The sequence below is a fragment of the Rhineura floridana genome, chromosome 3, assembly GCF_030035675.1.
Source record: "Rhineura floridana isolate rRhiFlo1 chromosome 3, rRhiFlo1.hap2, whole genome shotgun sequence".
In the NCBI taxonomy this organism is placed as follows: Eukaryota; Metazoa; Chordata; class Lepidosauria; order Squamata; family Rhineuridae; genus Rhineura; species Rhineura floridana.
Genome location: NC_084482.1, coordinates 215,681,872 through 215,708,479, shown reverse-complemented (window position 1 = coordinate 215,708,479; position 26,608 = coordinate 215,681,872). Strand labels below are relative to the sequence as shown.

Below are 26,608 nucleotides of genomic sequence, written 5' to 3'. Positions count from 1 at the left end.
CTTTTGTGTGCGTATGTGTTTACCTTAGACGCAGGCTTTTACCCTGTATCGAGATCACTGAGGCTTGAGACTTAGTAAAATAAGAAAAGCTACTTTATTTATAGAAATACATAGTAGAGAGAGAAAGCATACTTAGTTCTAACTAAGCTGGAGCTGCAATGCCCAGACTTGGGAGTTGCCCTCGTGGCTCAGGAGGGAGAGAGGAACTAGTTGGAGAAGAAGAGAGGGAGGAAGGAGGGTCAGATAAGCTTCCCTAAGACAAATCAGTCTGCGATGGAAGGAAGACAAGTCAGAGCACAGCACAGGTAAAGGCAGCCAAGCCTAGCCCGCTGGAGGACCCTCACTCTATCTCCCTTATATTAACAGAGGCATAAGAATAAAAACAGCAGTGGCTCTTGCCCCACTTCCAGCACTGCTAACTGTGAGCAAGGATTGTCTCCAGACGAGATTTTGATGGCATGGCCCATGTGCGTGCCCTATTCACTACGTTTTCTCTCTCATCCTTCCACGTTAAAGTTAGAGGATGAAGCCATGTTGAAGTACTGTTGTGTATTCATTGATGCTGTTAGAACATTGCATTCATAGGTCAAAGAGGCCTTTCCAGAGCCCGTCACGGAGCCTGGTCATCCCACTCTCCCTGTTGATTGGTGGCAAGGTCCATATCTAGCGATGCTGACGACCCGTTCTGCCATCAAGGTGCAAACAACTGGACACATGTCACAGTGCAAGAAAGTTGAGCTGAGCTGAACCCAGAGACCTTCCTTCTGAACCTCTACCAACCGATTCTGTACCTGATGCAAATGAGACAAAGTTTTCCCATGACCCAGGACCTAGAAGAGCGGCAGCTGGTCCTGAGTCCTAACAGCCTAATTACCAGCACCTGGGGTGCGGATTGGCAGACTGATAGGAGACAGTAGCTACAGGCCAGAATAAAGCCTTTAAAAAAGTCCTCTTGTGAGCCTTAGCCCTGACAGGCAGCTGTGACTTTGACCCATGAAACAATTTCCCTGTTGACCTTGTATCTTTCACACTCATTGTGGCACCTGGATTCACAGCCACTTTGGACACTGAAAGGAAGAGGTGTTCTGGTGCTACAACTGAATTTGGCTCATGTTTCTCATCCTAAAACTCCTGCTGGATTGAGGAAGATAACTGACAATGAAATCTTGAAGAGTTGCCTGCAGAGGCAAGCCAAGATAATACTGGAAAATGCAGAAAGGGGGTGTTTCTTTATATACATGTTGGCCTCTTTCACTCTACTGTGAGTAACTGTTGGATATGCTCCCTACTCCCTGTCCATGGGGACGGAGGCATTGCCCTTGTACCCATCCCTTTGACTGAAGAGAACATCACTGACACAGCCCCCATTTTTGTGCCTATGGAATGGAAATGGTTAAGTGCAAATTCTACCTGGGACATAGCCCCTGTGGCCCAACAAAAGGGAGTTTGGTATGCCCTGGCAAGATTAGGTGAGTTGTTTTTTGGGAAACAAGACCAAAGGAAAGGAAAGGACTGGAGAAATAACCACACCCAGAATCCCACTTTCTGCCGAAATTATCATGATTTTCATGATCCCTGTAACTATTCTATTGATAACATGATCCATTATTCTGCCTTTACAATTCTGGTGGTCATCAGGCATGGGTCTGTAAATACCTGAACAATTGGGAAGCGTGTTTTCAGAATGGGACTAGGAACCCCCATGATCCAGGTGATGGTGTCCCTTGGTGGGGAATAGCTGGCCCCTACTACTAAAGGTACTATGTTCAACCATGGAAAAGCTGGTCTTTCCCTCTTCCACAAAGGCCCATGGGAAGCTCTAGCTGAACATTATTGTTCTGGGGATAAAGCCTATAAAATATTGCTAAAATATTGGATTGGCTCCTGCTATGCTGCCTCGCTTATACCAGCTGTCAGGGTCACTCAGGTACTCCCAGTTGGTAGAATCAGGAACAAGAGAGCCTCACGAATCAGAGGGGAAAAAAGAAATCATAACCTACTCGCCACTCTGCACAATGGGACATAGAAAACCGCAGGCCCTTAACGATGAGCTCAGTAATAAGGTGGTCTTTCCTGCCCTTGGCTGGCATGGCCACCATAGGTTCTGGAGTATTGAGACTTCAATCTGTAGTGGAAATTCTTGCAAATGAGACCAAAGAAGCTCTTCCGCTGGCCTCTATGGCTATAAAGACCCTACCGGCAACCCAAACCCAAATAAAGAAAATGGTTCTACAAAACAGGATGGCGCTGGACTATTTGTTTGCTGAAGATGGAGGGACTTGCGCCATCATTGGGAACGAATGTTGTTCCTACATAAACAGTTCAGCTGGAGAGATTGAATCCTATGCTAACTCCATAATATAACATGCTGAGAAAATAGCAGAAGTAGCTTATGTTCACTGGAGTAGCGATTTTGATTGGTGGGGATGGCTACCGGATCAAGGTGGATGGCTAGGAGGCCTAGTAAAAAATCTGCTAAAATATGTTCTAATGGGATTATGCTTGCTGGTGTAATAATCCAGTTGGTGTTACATTGTATTAGATGTTGTGTGACAAAGACTACTAAGTCCATCACGAAAACTGATGTTCGATTGATGCACATGGAGGTAACAATGACAGAGGGGGAGGAACTACAGGAAGCAGATAAAGTAATACATGAAATGTCATTAATTGAATATTGAATCTGGCAGCTAGAAACTGCCAGAGGGGGGGATACGATAGGGAAAAACTGGATAACTTGGGTGCTCACCCGTCTCTGGAAAAGCCAAAAACTCTCTGTCTCTGCAAAGGAAAAACTGACAAGCCACCGAACTAGCAGGTGAAGGAAATGGAACAGTCTGTGGTTAAGGTAAAAGAAGAACTGTCGGGGGTCTGAAACTCCCCATAAAAATCCTATTTGTAGCCTGGCTTCCCCATATGGATCCTTGCAAAGCATTTATACATCTCTTCCCTTTTACAGATCCTTTGATGTGCTGAAGGTAGCCATTCTGACAAAAGGTCTTTCAACACTACAAGCATTTATAAGGTTTGTTCCCTGTATGAGTTTTGTGATGCAAATTCAGTTTGCTACTCTGACTAAAGCTCTTTCCACACTCCAAGCATTGATAAGGTTTGTCCCCTGTGTGAGTTCTGTGATGCGAAATAAGTTGGCCGCTCTGACTGAAGTTCTTTCCACACTCGAAGCATTTATAAGGTTTGTCTCCTGTGTGAGTTCTTTGATGCATCGTAAGGGCACTACTCGATCTGAATGTCTTTCCACACTCCAAGCATTGATAAGGTTTGTCCCCTGTGTGACATCTTTGATGCGAAGCAAGGTGGCCACTCTGATTGAAGCTCTTTCCACACTCCAAGCATTGATAAGGTTTGTCCCCTGTGTGAGTTCTGTGATGCAAAGAAAGGTGGCTACTCTGACTGAAGCTCTTTCCACACTCCAAGCATTTATAAGGTTTGTCTCCTGTGTGAGTTCTTTGATGCGAAGCAAGGCTGCCACTCTGATTGAAGCTCTTTCCACACTCCAAGCATTGATAAGGTTTGTCCCCTGTGTGACTTCTGTGATGCAAAGTAAGGCTGCTACTCTGACTGAAGCTCTTTCCACACTCCAAGCATTTATAAGGTTTGTCTCCTGTGTGAGTTCTTTGATGCAAAGCAAGGTGGCCACTCTGATTGAAGCTCTTTCCACACTCCAAGCATTGATAAGGTTTGTCCCCTGTGTGAGTTCTGTGATGCAAAGTAAGGGTGCTACTGCGACTGAAGCTCTTTCCACACTCCAAGCATTTATGAGGTTTGTCCCCTGTGTGAGTTCTTTCATGTATACTAAGGGTGTCACTCCGACTGAAGCTCTTTCCACACTCCAAGCATTTATGGGGTTTGTCCCCTGAATGGGTTCTTTGATGCACAGTAAGGTTGCTGCTCTGACTGAAGCTCTTTCCACACTTGAAGCATTGATAAGGTGTGTCCCCTGTGTGAGTTCTGTGATGCAAAGTAAGGGTGCTACTGCGACTGAAGCTCTTTCCACACTCCAAGCATTTATGGGGTTTGTCCCCTGTGTGAGTCTGTCTCTCCTCTTGTCTCTTTGCTCCATATTGACTCCTCCGTTTCTGCTCCTGCACTTGCTCCTCAGCTTTTTCCAGTGATATTTCAGATGGTTCTCCCTCAGCCTTGACCCCCCAGATGTATCCTGATGGAATGAAAAGGAAAGGAGATAAAATGCTGTGGAGAAATCCTGTGACTATATTATGATTTGTACTTTGAAAACATATTTCTGGGAGCTCTGTTGATGTCAGAGTTTAACTGCCAAAGCTCAAGGCCTTGTACAGAGTTAGTTTAGGAGTAGGTGCTTGGTAACAGGTTGTGAAAAGAGATGCGGAGAGAGACAATTTTAACAAAAATCTGCTCTCTTGTTCCTCCATTTAAGGTGGACAGCCCAGTACTTATGCACAGCTGGAATTTACAAACCTAGGATGGATCCTGTCTGACAGGAACATGGCCCTTTCCACTGCCAGAAGGCAGCTCGCATCCCTTCCCTCCCAAAATGTTAGCCCCGTTACCTGCAACTCAAGACACTGCTGGAAGATGAGACCCCGGGTCAGAAGACACTCACCAAGCTACTGGGAAAGAACAACAGACAGCACCTACCCTGTGGAATTCGCTCCCTTTGAATATTAGGCAGGTGCCATCGCTGCTACCTTTTCGGCGCCTTTTGAAGACTTTCCTCTTCCAACAAGCCTTTTAGGCTGAGACCTATCCCAGTCTGCATCTGTGTTAGAATTGCTTAATAAGTTTTTTAATAATGCTTTTAACCCTTTTTTAAAGTTGTTTTTTTAAAACATGTTTTTAACACTGTTTTGTGTTAATGTATTTTAAGATCTGCTTTTATGATGTTTTAAAGTGTTTTTAGCGCTTTGTTTGCCGCCCTGGGCTCCTCCTGGGAGGAAGGGTGTGATGTTCCTGCTTATAGTGTAAATATGGTAAGTGCTGTTTATATAGAAGACATATGGTAAGTGGAGTTAAAAAGGAGGGGGAGTACATGAGCAGTAGAATGCTGGATGATTGGCTGAGCGTTTGAATGGCTGGGAGTATAAATGGAAGAATGACAGTTGAATCTGGGTGGATGTTGGGAGTGTGGAGAAAGAGGTGTTTGAGGGTGGAGGTCAGGAGTGTGGAGAAAGAGGGAGTTGGAGTTCTGATTAATAATAAGTCAAGTACAAAACAGGAATAGATGAAACCATATGCTTGTGAAACATTCTAAAACTAATCTTGTTATTTCTGATATTTAATAACTACTTATTTGGTTTACCAAAGGCCTGATCCTTGGCTGGGGGATATACATACCAGAAGGGAGGGCAAGGTAATTACCAAGGCTGAACAGAAACAGTATCTAATGGTGGCAGCGGTGAAGGGAGGAATGATAACAATTCAAGTATCCAGAGCAACCCAGAGTTGTATGCGTTATCTATAAAGATACAAGGGGGTTGGGAACAGCATAAGCACGCAGTCACAAAAGTAACCAGCTAGAGAGAGACTCAGGCAAAGTCTCTGGGAGTATTGGTTATAGGACGTGACTGGTGGTGCTGCCTAGCAGGGGGATCTAGTGAGATCTGTGCTAGAGCGGAGTGAGAAACCATATAAAGGACGGTCCGGACTGGTGGTATCCCTGGTGGTGCCTAGTGAAAGGCAGTAGCCACAAGCAGGTGGGAACCTGACAGGGAGAAGCAGGGGAGGACGTCACATGTGGTGGCTGTAGTGGTGCGATACGAACAATAGAGTCCCTAAAAGTGGTGTGGCTAAAAGAAATAACAAATAAAGAATACTTGTGAGAGTGACTGGCAAAGAGTGTGTGGCAAAGTGTGAGTGAACTCCTAAAAACATGGCTGAATATATAAAGATGAAAAGAGAGGAGCTGGTGGAGAAGTGCATAACATTCAATTTACCTCACGAGGGTAAAGGGGTAGATGAATTGCGAGTAGCATTGATAGCATTTGCATCTGTTCAACAAAAACAACCTGTCAGAGAAGAGAACCCAGAAGGGTACTCAAGCAATCCCGCTTATATAGAGTATTTGAGAGAGAAGTTAAAGTTGGAAACTGAGAGATTGAGGATGGAAGGTGCAAAGAAGGAAAAACAGCGGGAGTTGGAAATTGAGAGAATGAGAATGGATACTGAAAGGATGAGAATGGGGTTTGAGGAGAGGGAGAAGCAACGAGCATTGGATGCTGAGATACAGGTGGAAAAGTTAAAATTTGAAAGAGAGAAGTTTCATTCTGATGAAACTAGAAAGGACAGAAATGAAACCAAAATAAAGGTTACACCAAAAGATTTTGCGGTGTTTGAACCTGGACAAGACCCACAGATTTACCTCAACACCTTCGAAAAGGCAGCACAGATGTGGGGGCTACCGGAGGATAAATATATGCAATATTTATCAAATCTGATCAAAGGGGAATTGGCAGAGGTATACTAATATTTCCCCTCAGACAGGCCTGTCACATATGCCGAGTTTAAAGAGGCAGTGTACAAAAGATTCAGACTGGGACCTGACTACTTTAGGAAGTTATTTCGAAACTGTCAGATCCAAGCAGGGAGGTCTTTTGTTGAACTGGGAGCAAAATTGATGGACATATTTGGAAAGTGGATGGGAAGTGCCAAAGCTCAGTCAGTGGAAGAGGTGAAAAGCCTCATGATACTGGATCAATTATACCATCAGTTACCACCAGAAATAAGGCTCCTGGTCAAAGACCGTTCCCCTACATCTGTTCAAGAGGCCGCAGAGTTGGCAGATCACTTTGCCTCCAATAGAACTGGCTGGGTGGGGAAAACATCAAGAGAGTTTAAACCCACCCAGACCATACAGTGGTGGCAGAAAGGATGTAGTACCACAGCGAGTGAGTCCTCCAATAAAGTCTGAAGGGCACAGGACACCCCAGAGTGGATCTGTGTACCCTAAAATGGAGCAGAAATTATGTTATAAATGTGGTAGACCGGGGCACCTACGGTTTCAATGTGAGGTTGCCAACCCCATTAGTAATCCTGCTCAGGGAAGGGCAGTGAAAACAGAACCAAGGGAGTTAGAAACGAAGAAGGTTCAGTTCTGCCAGATAAACTGGACAAATGTAAAAGACTTTGATTCAAGTCTGAGGGAAGAAGTGAGTGTGCAAGGGGCAAATTATTGGGCATTGCTTGATACTGGTGCCGCTCAGACGTTACTGAGGCCAGATTTGATAAAATCTGAGGAAATATTACCTCAGGAAATGGTGTCAATCCAAGGAGTGAGGGGTGAACCAGAAAGCATACCCATGGCCCTGATAAAATTAAAGTGGAGAGGAAATGAGGAAATATGTAAAGTAGGTATTAATGCCCAACAACAAGAACCAGTGATAGTGGGAAGAGATGTTATGGGGGCACAAGGAAAAATATATGTGGTGACCAGACAACAACTTGGCAAAGCAAAAGAAACCATGTTAACAGAGGCCGAAGAAAACAGGGTGGAACCTGTTATCGAGCCTAAGGTCGCCATAGCAACCCCTGGCAGGCCTGCTAAAAGAGACAAACTGTATCAAATGGTCTCTAGTGAAGAGGCAGAGCAGTTCAGGGAAGAGCTGGATAAGGATGCAAGTTTGAAGCAAATGAAGGACCAAGCCCTTACACAAAATATTCCCTTTACTAACAATCTGAGGAATCAAATTGTGTGTGAGAATGGGATTTTATATAGACTGTGGATGCCTGCTGAGAGAGAGAGAATGAATGTGAACCAGTGAAACAATTGATGGTACCTAGCAAATACAGAGCCAGATTGCTAGAGGTAGCCCATGAAGTCCCATGTGCAGGGCATCTTGGAATAAAGAAGACCAAGAAAAGATTGGCTGCACACTATTATTGGCCAAATATTTCTAAAGACGTAAAACAATATTGTTTATCTTGTGACATATGCCAAAAGGTGGGGAAAAGTGGAGTAAAGACAAAAGCACCATTGAAGCCCCTTCCTATAATAGGACAACCCTTTTATAGAGTGGGAATAGATTTGGTGGGCCCTTTTTCCAAACCCACAAGGCATGGCAAGAAATATCTATTGGTGGTGGTGGATTTTGCCACCAGATATCCAGACGCTGAAGCACTAAGATCCGTGGAAGCCCCTGTAGTGGCAGAGGCTTTATTAAAAATCTTTATGAGACTGGGTTTCCCTCATGAAGTGCTGACAGATCAAGGCAGTGTATTCATGGGAGAAGTGATGCAATGTATATGGAAGTGTTGTGGTCAAAAACATTTAAAGACAACTACTTACCATCCAGCAACTAATGGGTTAACTGAGAGATTCAATGGGGTTCTGAAGGGCATGATAAGAAGTTATGTTCAAGATCACCCACAAGACTGGGATGAACGTTTGGGGTGCTTCTTATTTGCCTACAGAGAAGTCCCTCAGGAGTCAACAGGCTTCTCACCCTTTGAACTGATATTTGCTAGAAAAGTGAGGGAACCTTTGGAACTGTTAAAAAATTCATGGGAAAGGACCCTGGGAGAGTACAAAACATCTGTAGTCGATTTTGTATTAGACTTCCGCAACAAATTAGCATCAATGATGGAAGTTGTGCAAAATAATTTAAGTCAAGCTCAGGAGAAGCAAAGTTACTGGTATGATAGAACAGCCAGAGAATGTGTGTATGATGTGGGAGATATGGTTATGGCATTCATACCCAGGAAACACGATAAATTACAGGCCAACTGGGAGGGACCATATACCATAAGGGAAAAGCTTGACACAGTGACGTATGTGATAACCACAGACCAATTAAAAAAGCATAAAGTGGTTCATGTAAATATATTGAAACCTTATCACACCAGGGATGCAAAGGTGTTGCAAGTTACCTTATTCCCTGAGGGAAGTGGGCCTGAACTTCCAGATTTGGTACAGGAAAGCAAAGCAAAAGGAGGGGTAGATCAATTGGAATGGTCGGAGGAGGTGAAGGAAGAAGTCAAGAAACAGATTCTAAGAGTTTTTAAAAATTATGGGGATCTCTTCAGCAATAAACCTGGCCAAACCAGTATAGTCAGACATTCAATTGATACTGGAGATCATGCCCCAATCAGATCTGTTCCGTACCGTGTGAATGAAATTAGAAAGGAGGTTGAAGACATGTTGGAACTAGGAGTGATCAGGGAATCCATCAGTCCCTGGGCCTCAAGTATTGTACTGGTTCCGAAAAAAGATGGAACCACAAGGTTTTGTACTGATTATTGTTTAATCAATAAAATTACTGTCCCAGATGCATATCCTATGCCTAGGCTGGACGCAATGTTAGAGCTATTGGGAGCAGCAACCATTATCTCTACCATAGATCTGTGTAAAGGATTTTGGCAGATGGAATTAGACGAGCAATCGAGAGCCAAAACTGCCTTCAGTACACCAGATGGGTTATATGAGTTTGTGACTTTACCCATGGGACTAAGGAACTCACCAAGTTCTTTTCAGAGATTAATTAATACTGTGTTGCCAGGCATGTCAGATTTCGCAGTGGCCTATATAGATGATGTGGCCATTTTCAGCAAGTCAGTGCCTGAGCATGTCCAACACCTGACAGCAGTATTAGAGGCACTTAAGAAAGCAGGGCTAACAATAAAAGCCAAGAAATGCCAGTTTGGGTTGAATGAAGTGATCTATTTAGGACATAAGGTGGGGAGTGGGAAAATAACCCCCTTATGGAGCAAAGTTGAGGCAATACAATCGTGGCCCATCCCCTTAACTAAGAAACAAGTTAGGGCATTTTTAGGTGTAGCTGGTTTTTACCGTAAATTTGTAAAAGATTTTGGGGAAATCGCAACCCCCTTGCATGAGCTAACAAGGAAAAAGTGTGCTGAGCGTGTGGTGTGGACGGATGAATGTCAAAAGGCTTTTGACCTTCTGAAGCAAGCCTTGTGCCAAGGGCCTATATTAATAGCACCAGATTACGAGCAACCATTCATTGTGGCTACGGATGCTTCGGACCTAGCGCTGGGAGTCGTCTTGCTACAAGAGAAAGGATGCACCAGACATCCAGTGGCATATCTTAGTCGCAAGCTGACATCGAGGGAGAAGAATTATTCGCCGGTCCAAAAGGAGTGCCTAGCGGTCATGTGGGGACTGAGCAAGTTGCGCCCATACATGTGGGGACGAAGATTTACAGTGACGATGGATCATCGAGCATTGTTATGGTTACAGACTATGAAAAATCATAACACTATGCTGCAGAGGTGGTCCTGGGCTCTACAAGATTACCAGGTGGACTTCCAGTTCATAAAAGGCAAGGACAATGTATTGGCCGATGGACTTTCAAGGCAGGTGGCCGGGACTGCAGTGACGTGACCCAGACATGGGTGCAAAAAAGACATTTTCCCCAAAGAGACTTGTTTTTTTATTGTTAACGCGTCGTATGAATCCTAGAGCAGGAATAATACTTTGCTGTTATTTTAAGGGGGGGGGATGTGATGTTCCTGCTTATAGTGTAAATATGGTAAGTGCTGTTTATATAGAAGACATATGGTAAGTGGAGTTAAAAAGGAGGGGGAGTACATGAGCAGTAGAATGCTGGATGATTGGCTGAGCGTTTGAATGGCTGGGAGTATAAATGGAAGAATGACAGTTGAATCTGGGTGGATGTTGGGAGTGTGGAGAAAGAGGTGTTTGAGGGTGGAGGTCAGGAGTGTGGAGAAAGAGGGAGTTGGAGTTCTGATTAATAATAAGTCAAGTACAAAACAGGAATAGATGAAACCATATGCTTGTGAAACATTCTAAAACTAATCTTGTTATTTCTGATATTTAATAACTACTTATTTGGTTTACCAAAGGCCTGATCCTTGGCTGGGGGATATACATACCAGAAGGGAGGGCAAGGTAATTACCAAGGCTGAACAGAAACAGTATCTAATGGTGGCAGCGGTGAAGGGAGGAATGATAACAATTCAAGTATCCAGAGCAACCCAGAGTTGTATGCGTTATCTATAAAGATACAAGGGGGTTGGGAACAGCATAAGCACGAAGTCACAAAAGTAACCAGCTAGGGAGAGACTCAGGCAAAGTCTCTGGGAGTATTGGTTATAGGACGTGACTGGTGGTGCTGCCTAGCAGGGGGATCTAGTGAGATCTGTGCTAGAGCGGAGTGAGAAACCATATAAAGGACGGTCCGGACTGGTGATATCCCTGGTGGTGCCTAGTGAAAGGCAGTAGCCACAAGCAGGTGGGAACCTGACAAGGAGAAGCAGGGGAGGATGTCACATGGGGCAGGATATAAATTAAATAATAAATAAATAAATAAGTACGAGTAGTGCTGTGACTAATGAAGCAGCTGGGTCAAAGCCGAAAGGAAGCCCAGAGGCTGATGCGCAGAGATGCGAAATGAGAGTCCGGAGTTGCATGACGCACACAATAGGAACATGGAATGTGAGAAGCATGAACGAGGGAAAGTTAGAAATTGTTAAGCAAGAAATAGAATGCATCAACATTACAATACTTGGAGTGAGTGAATTAAAATGGATGGGAATGGGACATTTTCAATCAGGCAACTACAAAATATTTTATGCAGGAAACAAGAAATTAAGAAGAAAAAGGTATTGCTTTAATAGTGAGAAGTGATATAGCAAAAGCAACTAGGAGCTATTATGCAAAGTCTGAGTGAGTGATATTAATGAGATTTAATGGGAAACCTATCAACATGACCATCAACCAAGTCTATGCTTGTAAACACATGCAAGTAAAGCAAATCGAGAAATGCCAGATTACAGCAAAGCCTTTGACTGTGTAGATCAGTGATTCTCAAACGGTGCGCTGCGGTACACTGGTGTGCCGCAAGAGGTGACTAGGTGTGCCATGAATATTATGAAAGTATATTTTAAAAATGAGAAGAAACCCATTTGTATAGAGATTTATTACATCCATGATCATATAATTTTTATATGTTTTACAGTGCACCGCGAACCAAAAAAGTTTGAGAACTACTGGTGTAGATCATGAAAAACTATGGAATCATAGAATCATAGACCTTGTAGGCCATCGAGTCCAACCCCCTGCTCACAGCAGGAAATCCACAGCTAGAGCATCTCCCGCAGATAGCTGTCCAGCCTCTGCTTGAAGACATCCAGCAAAGGGGAGCCCACCACCTCCCTAGGCAGTCGGTTCCATTGCCGAACTGCCCTTACTGTCAAGAAGTTCCTTCTAATGTCCAATCTGAATCTACGCTCCTGCAACTTAAAACCATTAGACCTAGTCCTACCCTCTGGGGCAGCAGAGAACAAATCTGTACCCTCCTCTATGTGACAGCCCTTCAGGTACTTAAAGAGTGTAATCATGTCACCCCTCAGCCTTCTCTTCACCAGACTGAACATGCCAAGTTCCTTCAACTTTTCGTCATAAGACTTGTTCTCCATACCGGCTATCATCCTCGTCGCCCTCTTCTGAACCCGCTCTAACTTGTCTATATCTTTCTTAAAATGAGGCGCCCAGAACTGAACGCAGTATTCCAGATGAGGCCTGACTAATGCAGAATATAGTGGGACTATTACTTCCTTTGACCTGGAAACTATAGCTCTGTTTATGCAGCCCAAAACCACGTTTGCCTTTTTTGCTGCAGCATCACACTGCTGGGTCATGTTCAACTTGCGATCCACTACAATTCCAAGATCCTTCTCACACGCACTACTGCTAAGCTGGGTATTTCCCATCCTGTACCCGTGCATTTTGTTTTTGTGGCCTAAATGCAGAATCCTGCATTTGTCTTTATTGAATGTCATTTTATTAATTTCAGCCCAATTTTCTAGTCTATCCAGGTCCCTTTGGATTTTATTCCTGTCTTCCATTGTGTTGGCTATCCCTCCCAGTTTTGTATCATCCGCAAATTTCATAAGGCTTGCCTCCACCCCATCATCTAAGTCATTGATAAAAATGTTGAAGAGTATCGGCCCCAGGACAGAACCCTGCAGCACTCCACTCGAAACCTCCTTCCAGTCCGAAGCAGAGCCACCGACGACCATGTGATGTTCCTCTATTAGTGTATATATGGTAAGTGCTGTTTGTATAGGAGATACATGGTAAGTAGAATGAAAGAGGGAGGGGGAGTGAATGGGCAGTAGAATGCTAGATGATTGGCTGAGTGTTTAAAATGGCTGAGGGTATAAATGGAAGGATGACAGTGGAATCTGAGGGGTGATGAAAGTGAGTGGGTTGTTTTGGTGGGTTTGAGAGAGTTGTTTGTCAGGAGAGCATGAAAGAAGGAGGGGGGTGGAGTTCGGATTAGTATTAGATAAAACCATATGCTTATGTGCCTTATGAAGTAATCTAGTTATCTTGTTATCCTTGTTATCTGTGTTATTTAATAAATACTTAATTTGGTTTACCAAAGGCCTGATCCTTGGCTGGGGTTTCACAGACCAGAAGGGAGGGTGAGGTAAATAACCAAGGCTGAAGGGAAGCAGTAGCAAATGGTGGCAGCGGGTGAAGGGAAGAATTAATACCACAAGTATTCAGAGCAAACCAGAATTATAAGCAGTCTGAGTAAATCAAAGGGATTGGGACAGCTTTAGCACTCAGTCACAGAGGTAACCAGATAGAGAGACTCAGGCAGAGTCTCTGGGACTACTGGTTATAGGACATGACTGGTGGTGCTGCCTAGCAGGGGGATCTGTTGAGATCTGTGCTAGAGCGGGGAGAGAAACCATAAAAAAGGACAGTCCGGACTGGTGGAGTCCCTGGTGGTGCCTAGAGACAGGCAGTAACCACGAGCAGATAGGAACCTGACAGGAAGAGCCAGGGAAGGGCGTCACAGACCACTCTTTGAGTAGCGGTGGGATACGAACCAAAGAGAGTCTCAAACACAGGTATTGGCTGTAGCAGTGAGATACGAATACTGGAGAATCCCTAACAGTGGTGTGGCAAACAGAAATAACAAAACAAGATTACTTGTGAGAGTGACTGGCAAAGAGTGTGTGGCAAAGAGTGAGTGAACTCAAACACCATGGCTGAATATATAAAAATGAAAAGAGAGGAGCTGGTGGAGAAGTGCATAACATTCAATTTACCTCACGAGGGTAAAGGGGTAGATGAATTGAGGGTAGCACTAATAGGATTTGCAACTGCCCAGCAAAAACAACCTGTCAGAGAAGAGACCCCAGAAGGATACTCAACCGATCCTGCTTATATAGAGTACTTGAGAGAGAAGTTAAGATGGGAGGCTGATGAGAAAGACAAGCAGAGGGTGTTTGAGGCTGAGGAAAAAGATAAACATAGGGAGTTGGAAACTGAGAGATTGAGGATGGAAACTGAGAGAATGAGAGTGGATGCGAAATTACAGGCAGAAAAATTAAAATTGGATAGAGAGAAATTTCACTCTGAGGAGACAAGGAAAGACAGAGATGGAGCAAAAATAAAAATTACTCCAAAGGACTTTGCTGTCTATGAGCCTGGTCAAGATCCTCAAATTTATCTCACAACCTTTGAAAAGGCAGCTCAGTTGTGGGGGCTACCTGAAGATAAATACATGCAGAATTTATCAAATTTGATTAAAGGGGAATTGGCAGAGGTATATCAGTACTTCCCCTCAGACAGGCCAGTAACATATGCTGAATTCAAAGAAGCAGTGTTTAAAAGATTCAGACTGGGGCCTGATTATTTTAGAAAGCTTTTCAGAAACTGCCAGATACAGACAGGGAGGTCTTTCGTGGAGCTGGGGGCAAAACTGATGAACATATTTGGGAAATGGCTGAAAAGTGCAAAAGCTCAGTCTGTGGAGGAGGTGAAAAACCTCATGATATTGGATCAGTTGTGCCATCAATTGCCGCCCGAAATTAGGTTGCTGGTGAAAGATCGTTCCCCTAAAACTGTAACAGAAGCAGCGGAGCTAGCTGATCATTTTGCCTCAAACAGATCTGGGTGGATGGCAAAACCACAAAGAGATTTTAAAGCTAGACCAAATAACAATGGCAGAAAAGATGTGGTACCACAGAGAGTAAACCCTCAAATAAAATCAGAAGGGCACAAGACACCTCAGTTTGGGTCTGTGTTCCCTAAAACAGAGGAGAAAATCTGTTACCGATGTGGGAAGCCAGGCCACCTACGTTTTCAATGTGAGGTTGCCAACCCCATTAGTAATCCGGCTCAGACAAGGGCAGTGAAAACAGAGCCCAAGGCTTTAGAAACAGCGAAAAAGGTTCAGTTTTGCCAGATAAACTGGACAGAAGTAACAGACCTTGATTCAAGTCTGAGAGAGGAAGTGAGTGTACAAGGGGCAAATTATTGGGCATTGCTTGATACTGGTGCCGCTCAGACATTGCTGAGGCCAGATTTAATAAAATCTGAGGAAATATTACCTCAGGAAACGGTGAATATCCAAGGAGTGAGGGGTCAACCAGAAAGCTTGCCTGTGGCCCTGGTGAAAATGGCGTGGAGAGGCCGAGAGGGCAGATATAAAGTAGGCATTAATGCCCAGCAACAAGAACCAGTAATACTGGGAAGAGATGTTATGGGAGCCCAAGGGAAAATATATGTGGTGACCAGACAGCAACTTGGCAGAGAAAAAGAAGCCATGTTAAGGGGGGCTGAAGCAAACAGGGTGGAAACTGTTAGCGAGCCTCAGGTCGCCATAACAACCACTAGCAGGCCTGCTGAAGGAGACAAACTGTATCAGCTGGTCTCTGGGGAAGAGACAGAGCATTTCAGAGAAGAACTGAATAAGGATACCAGTTTGAATCAAATAAAGGAGCAAGCCCTGACCCAACAGATTCCTTTCACTGACAAACTGAGGAATCAAGTTGTGTGTGAGAATGGGATTTTATATAGACTGTGGATGCCTGCTGAGAGAAAGGATGAATGTGAACCAGTGAAGCAATTGATAGTACCTAGCAAATACAGAACCAGATTGCTAGAGGTAGCCCACGATGTCCCATGTGCAGGACATCTGGGAATAAAAAAGACCAAGAGGAGATTGGCTGCACACTATTATTGGCCAAACATCTCAAAAGATGTAAAACAACATTGTCTATCTTGTGGTATATGCCAAAAGGTGGGAAAAAGTGGAGTAAAGACTAAGGCACCCTTAAAGCCCCTTCCTATAACTGGACAACCCTTTTATAGAGTGGGAATATATTTGGTGGGCCCTTTTTCCAAACCCACAAAGCATGGCAAGAAATATCTATTGGTGGTGGTGGATTTTGCCACCAGGTACCCAGACGCAGAAGCACTAAGATCTGTAGAAGCCCCTGTAGTGGCAGAGGCTTTATTAAAAATCTTTATGAGGCTGGGTTTCCCTCATGAAGTGCTGACGGATCAAGGTAGTGTATTCATGGGAGAAGTGATGCAATGTATGTGGAAATGTTGTGGTCTAAAACATCTAAAGACCACTACTTACCATCCCGCCACTAATGGGTTAACTGAGAGATTCAATGGGGTTTTGAAGGGCATGATAAGAAGCTATGTTCAAGATCACCCACAAGACTGGGATGAACGGTTGGGATGCTTCTTATTTGCATACAGAGAAGTCCCTCAAGAGTCAACAGGCTTCTCACCCTTTGAACTAATGTTTACTAGAAAAGTGAGGGGACCTTTGGAATTGTTAAAAAATTCATGGGAAGGAACCCTGGGAGAGTACAAAACATCTGTAGTAGATTTTGTATTGGAATTCCGCAATAAATTAACATCAATGATGGAAGTAGTGAAAGAGAATTTGAGTCAAGCACAGGAGAAGCAACGTTACTGGTATGACAGAACAGCCAGGGAACGTGTGGATGATGTGGGAGATATGGTTATGGCATTCATACCCAGGAAACATGACAAATTACAGGCTAGCTGGGAAGGACCATATACCATAAGAGAAAGGCTTGACACAGTGACATATGTAATCACCACAGACCAATTAAACAAAAGCAAAGTGGTTCATGTAAATATGTTAAAGCCTTACCATACCAGGGATGCAAAGGTGTTGCAAGTTACCTTATTCCCTGAGGGAAGTGGGCCTGAACTTCCGGATTTGGTACAGGAAAGCAAAGACAAAGGAGGGGTAGACCAAGTGGAATGGTCAAAGGAGGTGAAGGAGGAAGTAAAAGAAGAGATTCTGAGAGTTTTGAAAACCTATAGGAATCTCTTTAGCAACAAACCTGGCCGAACCAGTATAGCCAAACATTCCATTAATACTGAAGATCATGCCCCAATCAGATCTATGCCGTACCGTGCGAATGGGAAAGTTTTGAGTGAGATTAAAAAGGAGGTCGAAGATATGCTGGAACTAGGAGTGATCAGGGAATCTATCAGTCCCTGGGCCTCAAGTATTGTGCTGGTTCTGAAAAAAGATGGAACGACCAGGTTTTGCATTGATTATCGGCTAATCAATAAAATTACTGTCCCAGATGCGTATCCTATGCCTAGGGTGGACGCAATGTTAAAGTTGTTGGAGGCAGCAACCATTATCTCTATGTTAGACCTCTGTAAAGGATTTTGGCAAATGGAACTAGACGAGCAATCCAGAGCCAAAACTGCCTTCAGTACACCAGATGGGTTATATGAGTTTGTGACCTTACCCATGGGACTAAGGAACTCACTAACTTCGTTTCAGAGGCTAATCAATACTGTGTTGCGAGGCATGGCAGATTTTGCAGTGGCCTATATCGACGACGTGGCCATTTTTAGCAAGTCGGTGCCTGAGCATGTCCAACACCTGACAACAGTATTAGAGGCATTAAGAAAGGCAGGCCTCACAATAAAAGCGAAGAAATGCCAGTTTGGGTTGAAGGAGGTGGTCTATTTAGGACATAAGGTGGGGAGTGGGAAAATCACCCCCTTATGGAGCAAGGTGGAGGCAATACAAGCGTGGCCTATCCCCTTAACCAAAAAGCAAGTTAGGGCATTTCTAGGTGTGGCTGGTTTTTATAGGAAGTTTGTGAAAAATTTTGGGGAAATAGCAACCCCTTTGCATGAATTGACCAAGAAAAAGTATTCTGAGCATGTGGTATGGACGGATGAATGTCAGAAGGCTTTTGATCTGCTGAAGCAAGCCTTGTGCAAAGGACCCATATTAATAGCACCAGACTATGAGCAACCATTCATAGTGGCTACAGATGCGTTGGACCTCGCGCTGGGAGTTGTCTTGCTGCAGGAGAGAGAAGGCACCAGACATCCAGTGGCGTATCTGAGTCGCAAGCTGACGCCGAGGGAGAAAAACTATTCGTCGGTCCAAAAGGAGTGCCTAGCGGTCGTGTGGGGGCTGAACAAGTTGTGCCCATACGTGTGGGGTGAAGATTCACGGTAACAACGGATCATCGGGCCTTGTTATGGTTACAGACTATGAAAAACCATAACACTATGCTGCAGAGGTGGTCCTGGGCCCTACAAGACTATCAAGTGGACTTCCAGTTCATAAAAGGCAAGGACAATGTACTGGCCGATGGACTTTCCAGGCAAGTGGCTGGGACTGCAGTGACGTGACCAGACGGAGGAACAAAAAAAGACATTTTCCCCATAGAGACTTGTTTATTTGTTAACGCGGCATATAAATCCTGGAACAGGAATAATACTCTGCCGTTGTTTTAAGGGGGGGGAAATGTGATGTTCCTCTATTAGTGTATATATGGTAAGTGCTGTTTGTATAGGAGATACATGGTAAGTAGAATGAAAGAGGGAGGGGGAGTGAATGGGCAGTAGAATGCTAGATGATTGGCTGAGTGTTTAAAATGGCTGAGGGTATAAATGGAAGGATGACAGTGGAATCTGAGGGGTGATGAAAGTGAGTGGGTTGTTTTGGTGGGTTTGAGAGAGTTGTTTGTCAGGAGAGCATGAAAGAAGGAGGGGGGTGGAGTTCGGATTAGTATTAGATAAAACCATATGCTTATGTGCCTTATGAAGTAATCCAGTTATCTTGTTATCCTTGTTATCTGTGTTATTTAATAAATACTTAATTTGGTTTACCAAAGGCCTGATCCTTGGCTGGGGTTTCACAGACCAGAAGGGAGGGTGAGGTAAATAACCAAGGCTGAAGGGAAACAGTAGCAAATGGTGGCAGCGGGTGAAGGGAAGAATTAATACCACAAGTATTCAGAGCAAACCAGAATTATAAGCAGTCTGAGTAAATCAAAGGGATTGGGACAGCTTTAGCACTCAGTCACAGAGGTAACCAGATAGAGAGACTCAGGCAGAGTCTCTGGGACTACTGGTTATAGGACGTGACTGGTGGTGCTGCCTAGCAGGGGGATCTGTTGAGATCTGTGCTAGAGCGGGGAGAGAAACCATAAAAAAGGACAGTCCGGACTGGTGGAGTCCCTGGTGGTGCCTAGAGACAGGCAGTAACCATGAGCAGGTAGGAACCTGACAGGGAGAGCCAGGGAAGGGCGTCACAGACCACTCTTTGAGTACGGTTTTCCAACCAGTTGTGAATCCACCTGACAGTATTTCCATGTAGTCTGCATTTGACCGGTTTGCTAATCAAAAGGTCGTGGGGGACTTTGTCAAACGCTTTGCTGAAATCTAGATAAATGACATCTACAGCATTTCCACCATCTACTAGGCTAGTGACCTGATCAAAAAAAGAGATGAGATTAGTTTGACAGGATTTTTTCTTGACAAACCCATGCTGGCTCCTACTAATCACAGCATTGTCATCTAGATAGTTGCCAATGGACTCTTTTATTATCCGTTCTAATATCTTTCCCGGTATTGAAGTCAGACTGACCGGCCTGTAATTCCCCGGATCTTCTTTTTTACCCTTTTTAAAGAGCGGGACGACGTTTGCCCGTCTCCAATCCTCCGGCACCTCTCCCGTTCTCCAGGATTTCTCAACATTGATGGCAAGAGGTTCCGAGAGTACATCCGCAAGTTCCTTCAATACTCTGGGATGCAGTTCATCAGGCACTGGAGATTTGAACTCATTTAGGTTAACTAGGTATTTCCTGACTATCTCCTTATCAATCTCGAACTGCAATCCCGACCCCTTCCTGAGATTGCTACCGATGCAAGGTTGCACACTGTTCCCTTTTTGGCAGAAAACGGAGGCAAAATAGGCGTTGAGCAGTTCTGCCTTTTCCTTGTTATCTGTCAACATTTTGCCATCCTCATTGAGCAGCAGTCCCACAGTTTCCTTGGTCTTTCTCTTGCTTCGAACATATCTGAAAAACCCCTTTTTGTTGTTCCTCGCTTCCCTCGCCAGCCTCAGCTCATTCTGGGTTTTAGCTTTCCTTACGCTATTCCTGCAAGCCTGAGCCGCTCGTCGGTACTCTTCCTTGGTGATGCGTCCTTCCTTCCATTCTTTATACATGCTCTTTTTTACTTTTACCTCCTCCACCAGTCTTCTGTGTAGTCACATTGGCTTTTTCCGATGTCTTCCGTTTTTCTTCCTCTTTGGAATTGTTTGCGATTGTGCTTTTTCTAATACGTTCTTCATGAACTCCCACGCTTCTTGGGCTCCTTTTTTCTTTAGTCTATCTAGCCACGGGATCCTACCCATCATTTCCCTGAGCTTGCTAAAATTGGCTTTCCTGAAATCCAAGGTCCATATTTTATATTCTTTTTTGGCTTTCCCCAGAATCACGAATTCCAGCATTACGTGGTCACTTTCCCCCAAGGTACTGACCGCTTTAATTCCCGTGACCAATTCGTCCGTGTTAGTTAATATCAGGTCCAGGATTGCCGATCCCCTTGTTCCTTCTTCTACTTTTTGAAAGAGGAAATTATCAGCAAGGCCCATCAGGAATTTGTTGGAGGCTTTGTGCTTCGCAGACTTTGTCTCCCAGCAGATATCCAGGTAGTTGAAGTCCCCCATCACTACTACTTCTTGCCTCCTTGAGATTTCAGAGATTTGTTTGAGAAAGGCCTCGTCTACCACCTCTTCTTGGCCAGGGGGTCTGTAGTAGACACCTACTACCATGTCGGTTTTATTTGTTTCTCCATTTATTTTTACCCAAATGGTCTCTACCGGACCCCTTTGTTCGCTCTCTTGGATTTCCATAGAGGTGTATTTGTCTTTGACGTATAACGCTACTCCCCCTCCTTTTCTGTTGCTTCTATTCTTTCTGTAGAGTTTATATCCTTGAATGGCTATATTCCAATCATGGGAGTCATCCCACCAAGTCTCTGTTATCCCTATGAAGTCATATTTGCCTTGATGCACTAAGACTTCAAGCTCCTCTTGCTTGTTTCCCAAGCTCCGCGAGTTGGTATATAGACACCAGAAGTCTCTTTTGTCCTGATTGGATTCCTCCGTTAATATACTGTGAGCTTTGCCGTGCATCCCTTTCTCTCTCCCAGTGTCTCCTGTACCCTTCAAATCCTTGCGTTTACAACCCGCTGTCTTTGGATCGATATTTAAGCTATCATCTCCATCCCCCAGAGGCTTTAGTTTAAAGCACTCTTGATGAGTTTTGCCATACTTCTGCCAAAGAGATTCTTCCCAGTCCTCGTGAGGTGCAGCCCATCTCTTGCCAACAGTCCCCCTCCAAGAAGCTTAGGCCATGGTCACAGAATCCAAACCTCTCCCGTCGACACCATGTGCATATCCAGTCGTTGACCTGCAGTTTGTTCCTTTCCCTTTGTAGTCCTCTATCCTTCATGGGAAGAATTGACGAGAAGACCACCTGCGCCCCCAAATCCTTGACCTTCCTACCCAGAGCCTCATAGTCCAAGGTGATCTGTTCCAAGGTGTTTCTGGCCAATTCGTTCGTGCCCACATGGATGAGGAGAAAGGGGTACCTATCTTGTTTCCCAATACTTTAAAAGAAATGGGGGTGCCGCAGCATCTGATTGTCCTGATGTGCAACCTATACTCTGAACAAGAGGCTACTGTAAGGACAGAATATGGAGAAACTGACTGGTTCCCCATAGGAAAGGGTGTGAGACAGGGGTGTATTTTATCACCCTATTTGTTTAATCTATATGCAGAACATATACGGAAAGTAGGATTGGACTGAGATGAAGGAGGTGTGAAAATTGGAGGGAGAAATATCAATCATTTAAGATATGCAGACGATACCATACTACTAGCAGAAACCAGTAATGATTTAAACGAATGCTGGTGAAAGTTAAAGAGGAAAGCACAAAAACAGGACTGCTGCTGAATGTCAAAAAGACTAAAGTAATGATAACAGAAGATTTGTGTAAATTTAAAGTTGACAATGAGGACATTGAACTTATCAAGAATTATCAACACCTTGGCACAGTCCTTAGCCTAAATGGAGACAACAGAATCGAGAGTTCAGAGCCCTTCTGGACCTGTTTTTCTGTCAGAGTTCTCATAATCTGTTGAAATTCATTAAAAATCAGCCATGTTCACAGAGTACCTATCATCCTAATACTGACTTTGCCCCATACTCTGACCGTCATCTTCTGCAGTTTAAAAGTTAAAAAAATGCCTGGCTGATTTTTAATTTAAGAAATGTTGGCTGGAACCCTACGATAACATTGGGCATGCTGAGCAAGAACCAACTGTCAGTGTTCTACAAGCCAGACTCACAGCTGCTGAGCTTGCCTAATCAGGGGGCCACACCCACACCAGACCTTGATTTCACGTGAGACAGTCATGGCTTCCCCCAGAGAATTCTGGGAAGTGTAGTTTGTGAAGGGGGCTGAGAGGAGACTCCTCTTCCACTGAGAGAGCTCCAGTGGCCAGAGTGGTTTAACAGTCAGCCACTCTGATTGAAGTCTGCGAGGGGAACAGGGCGTCTCCTTGCAACTCTGAGCACCCTTCACTAACTATAAATAAAGAAGTTGGGGAAATGCTGAAAAGCAATGATACTGTTGCGCACCACCCCAGTCTCTAAGTGGTGTGATTTCCAGGGGTCCCTGCGCTCGCCCAGGGTTTGGTTTCCTTGGAAAGGTCAGCGGAGACTGCGGTGTCTTTATGAAATATGGTTTATTTATTTACACACATTCCAAACTGAGCTTAGGATGGAGGGGTTCAAGGCATCAGCAGTCCAATATCCAGCTTCTCCATCAGGGTGACAGCAGGCACCCCAAAGCCATGGTGCAGAGAGCCAGTCTCTCTGCCTGCCTCCAGTCCCAGCCTTTCTCTGACACACACTAAAAACACAAGCCTCTCCTCAGGCTTGTGCCAGGAGGGGGGGTGCTCTTCCAAGAGTTTCAATGACAAAAGGGTCTCCCTGGCCCATTCACCTGTCCATGGGCACCTGATAGACACATTAGCCCACCTAGCAACTCCATTAGCGTAACAAAAACTCATCTGACCAGCAGAGCGAGATTCTCCCACACACCCCAGGCGCCAGTCTCCAGATCAGAGACTGGAAGGGGACTCATAGGAATTATCCATCTCAACCCCCCAAACTCACATTGCATTTTGCATTGGCGATCAACCCTAACTCACAACAATACTGTTCACAATGTTTTCCTTTTGGAAAAGAAAGGGGCTTCCCCTCTGCCCAGTGCCCACCCACCTAATCTCCTCCTCCCCTCTCCCTCCCCCTCGTCAGTTTTACATATCTTAAGCATGATTGCACGGGAGTAAATCCCACTGAACCCAATAAGCAAGCATATGACCAAACCTGCCCTCCCCTCCCACTTCCTTTGCCCCTCCCCCTCCTCCACCCCCATGGTCAGTTTTAGCTATCCTAACCATGATTGCATAGGAGTAAATCCCATTGAACTCAATAAGCACACAAATTATCAGACCTGCCTTTCCCATCCTTCCCCTCTCCTCTCCCTTCCTCCTTCCCTCCCCTCTTCCTTCTTCCTCCTCCCCTGCCCACTCCAGCCCTCCTTCCGTCCCCCCCATCAGTTTTACCTATCCTAAGCATGATTGCACGGGAGTAAATCCCAGTGAACTGTCAGGATACAGGATTGGGACCCTGGCACTTCAGAGGATGAGGAGGAGATCATTTTCCCAGAGTTGTGTGAAGAGGGGGAGGGAGAACTCTCAGAGATAGTGTTGCCCAGCAGCAGTGGCCTTGGAACTCCGTCAGACACAGATACAGACTCTTCTCAGGAATTTCGCACGCTAGCCCCCCTTCCCGAGTCAGAGCAGTTAGAACAAGAAGGAGGGGGGATTCAACTCCCTCAACAGCCAGAGAAAAGCCTACCTGATGGGCATGACGTTCACCCCCCTCTCTCCCCAATACCAGAGGTAAAATCATCAGAAGAGGAGGGGGCAGAGCCTCCACCTTCACCACGAACCCGGAGAAAACAAAAACGAGCAGAGGAGGGGTGGGGAAGAGAGAACTCTAAGGCGGAGTGAGAGAATTTGCGCCAGAAAGCCTCCTTTATAAGGATAAGGGGGGGCAGGAATTCCTTGTTCTGTCAACTCTCTTGCATGTCGCTGGACACGTGTACTGTGTTCCTTCATGAGAAGGCGCAGCCTCTGTTTGGATATTACCCTAATAAAGACTGAACTGCTTTCACAACCTGGTCTGGTTACTGATCAAACCTGTCCTCCTTCCCTCCCCCTTTTGCCTGCTCCCTTCCCCTCTTCATTTCCTCCCCTCTCCCCCCCTCTTCCTCCTCTTCCCATCCCCTGTAGTCAGTTTCACCTATCCTAAGCATGACTGCACGGGAGTAAATCCCACTGAACTCAATAAGCATGCAAATGATCAATCCATTCTCAGCAAACTTGCACAGCATTCCATTTCTTACCTCCCGGATTAAAAAGCAGAGAAATTAACTAATAGGCAAAAAACCTTGCACTTTAAGAACATACCTATAGCCAACAGATATTTCTATCAAACTTTAAAAAGCAGGGAAATTGGGCAGCTATAGTGAATGCACCAGGGGAGCAGGAGACCTGACCTCCGCTCTGAGATATTGGACTGCCCTACAAATATGTCAAAATGCAAACACTTTGGGGTAGTATTTCACAGTCCAAGCAATTTCCTCTGTATCTTGGAAGAATTTGTTAACATGTGCCTCTGAGTATATGGTGAGTGGTGGCCTATTAGTGAATACTGTCTACAGTTCTGGTTGCCTGACAGCAAAAATAGCATTCTAGAGGTGGAAGAGGTAGAGAAATGGCCAACCAAACTACTCAAGGGTGGCAACATTTGGAGATTTTTGCTGTAGAAAAAAAGCTTAGAGGAGACACGATAGAAGCGTATGATCACACCAGACATTTAAAGCACATTCAACACAAATGTAAAGCACATGCCTTCCCCCAATGAATCCTGGATAAGAGTTTTTCCTCACTACGCTATATTCCCAGCACCCTTCATAAATGACAACTCCCAGGACTCTTTGGAGGAAGCCATGTGCTTTCAATGTTCACGGTGGATCTGCCATGAAGGTGCGTGGTGTGGAGAAACTGGACAATACCCTCTGATGTAGTAGGGAACTTGCACCTGGCATGTAGGAAGAGGGAGGGAAGTAGCGCCCACCTGTTTGCACCCATTTCAGGAAAAACCTCACACGCTAAAAACGGTTGGTCTGCCAGGCTACCCTAAAACAAGGAGGGCAGGGCCACGTTCCTCCTTCCCTGAATTAGGCGGCGACCTTAATTCTAACAGACTAGGAAACTGGGGAGGGCTGGCAGAGTAGAAGTATTGAAAGAAGAGCCTCACTATTCAACTATCGCAGCTGAGCCAAAGGAGGACACATGAAGAAGCGGCCCATTTAGCTCACTGGTGTCTCCTTAGCTCTGCTCCAACTATGGGGCGCCTCAATTTCCAAGCTGAAGGCCACGAAATCCATCATCAGGACCACAGATGTTCCCAGAGATGCTACGATCCGGCCCAACTCAGCCAACCCAGCTCAGGGGAGAGGCGGACGGGACGGGGCAGAGCTGCAGCCTCCGATCTGGAGGGTCTGCGGGGAGGGGGCGCTTAAGGGGGGCCTCGCCCTCTCCCACCCTCCCCTCTCCCCCAATTGCATACTTCTGTTTCGAGGCTCCCTCCGCGCAACCCCGCTCGCCAGCATCGCAGCGCACGAAGAGGGGCTCTGAGCGCTTCCAGCCTGCATTTCTGCCGAGAGGCGGGGCAGGAAGGGGAAGTCCCTCGTTCGCTCTTTCCCTCCTCCGCTCTGTTGTCCTTTGTTAACCCTTAAGGAGCAAAGTGGCTGAAGTTCCTCGGCTGCTTCGCACAGAGAGAGAGGGGAGGCAGGAAGCCCCTTTCTGGCCGGTGACCCTTCCCCATTTTAAAAATAAAAGTGCCATGCACGTTTTTAAAAAAAGGCTTCGAGGGAACAGCTTAGGTTAGCCTAAACCCTGTTTCCTTTACCTGTGTTGAGTTGACATGTGTTGGCGCTGAAGGAGAGCAGGGCTCTCATGCCTTTAACAGCGGAGTGGCAGGCAGATATTAAGCAGAGTAAGCCTTTTCTAGCCCAGAACTAAAATTATGGGGAAAGCTTCACCTGTTGGATATTGTATTTGTCAGGCATCTTGTTATTTGTGTGTGACTCCCGATTTATCTCTGGGCACTCCTCCCCCCTCCATCTGCAAAAGAGGGTGCACGTTCGCTCATGATGCGAAGGGAATGTACATTTGTGTCATCGTCTGCGAGTGCAGCAGAGGGTGTGATCCACATGCAGTGGACTGGGCCCAGAAAATCCTCTTGGCAGTTTGGCACCCCTGGTTACCCCAGGGAAAGGCGTAGGAGTAGTCCTGTCCTCCATGAATTTGTCTAATCTTCTTTTAAAGCCATCCAAGCTGGTGGCCGTTACTGCATCTTGTGGGAGCAAATTCCA

At 45.2% G+C, this 26,608-nt stretch overlaps 1 protein-coding gene across 1 annotated transcript; it reads right to left on the bottom strand.

Moving 5' to 3' along the window:
• Window positions 1–130: 130 nt before the first annotated feature.
• Window positions 131–26,191, bottom strand: LOC133378960 (zinc finger protein 501-like). Its single transcript, XM_061613571.1, has 3 exons — window positions 26,143–26,191; window positions 25,801–25,998; window positions 131–4,177 (listed from the first exon to the last, which is right to left on the bottom strand). The coding sequence occupies exons 1-3, from the start codon at window positions 26,189–26,191 to the stop codon at window positions 3,009–3,011; spliced, it is 1,416 nt and encodes a 471-aa protein (XP_061469555.1). The 3' UTR covers window positions 131–3,008.
• Between the last annotated feature and the right edge of the window lie 417 nt (window positions 26,192–26,608).

Excerpts from the sequence above, each read along its gene's own strand:
- LOC133378960 (XM_061613571.1), bottom strand. The coding sequence starts at position 26,191 with ATGAGAGCCCTGCTCTCCTTCAGCGCCAACACATGTCAACTCAACACA. Across the intron at positions 25,999-26,142 it reads CACATGTCAACTCAACACAG|CAGCCGAGGAACTTCAGCCA; the intron begins GTAAAGGAAACA and ends CTCTGTGCGAAG. Across the intron at positions 4,178-25,800 it reads GAGGGAGCCTCGAAACAGAA|GATACATCTGGGGGGTCAAG; the intron begins GTATGCAATTGG and ends TCATTCCATCAG.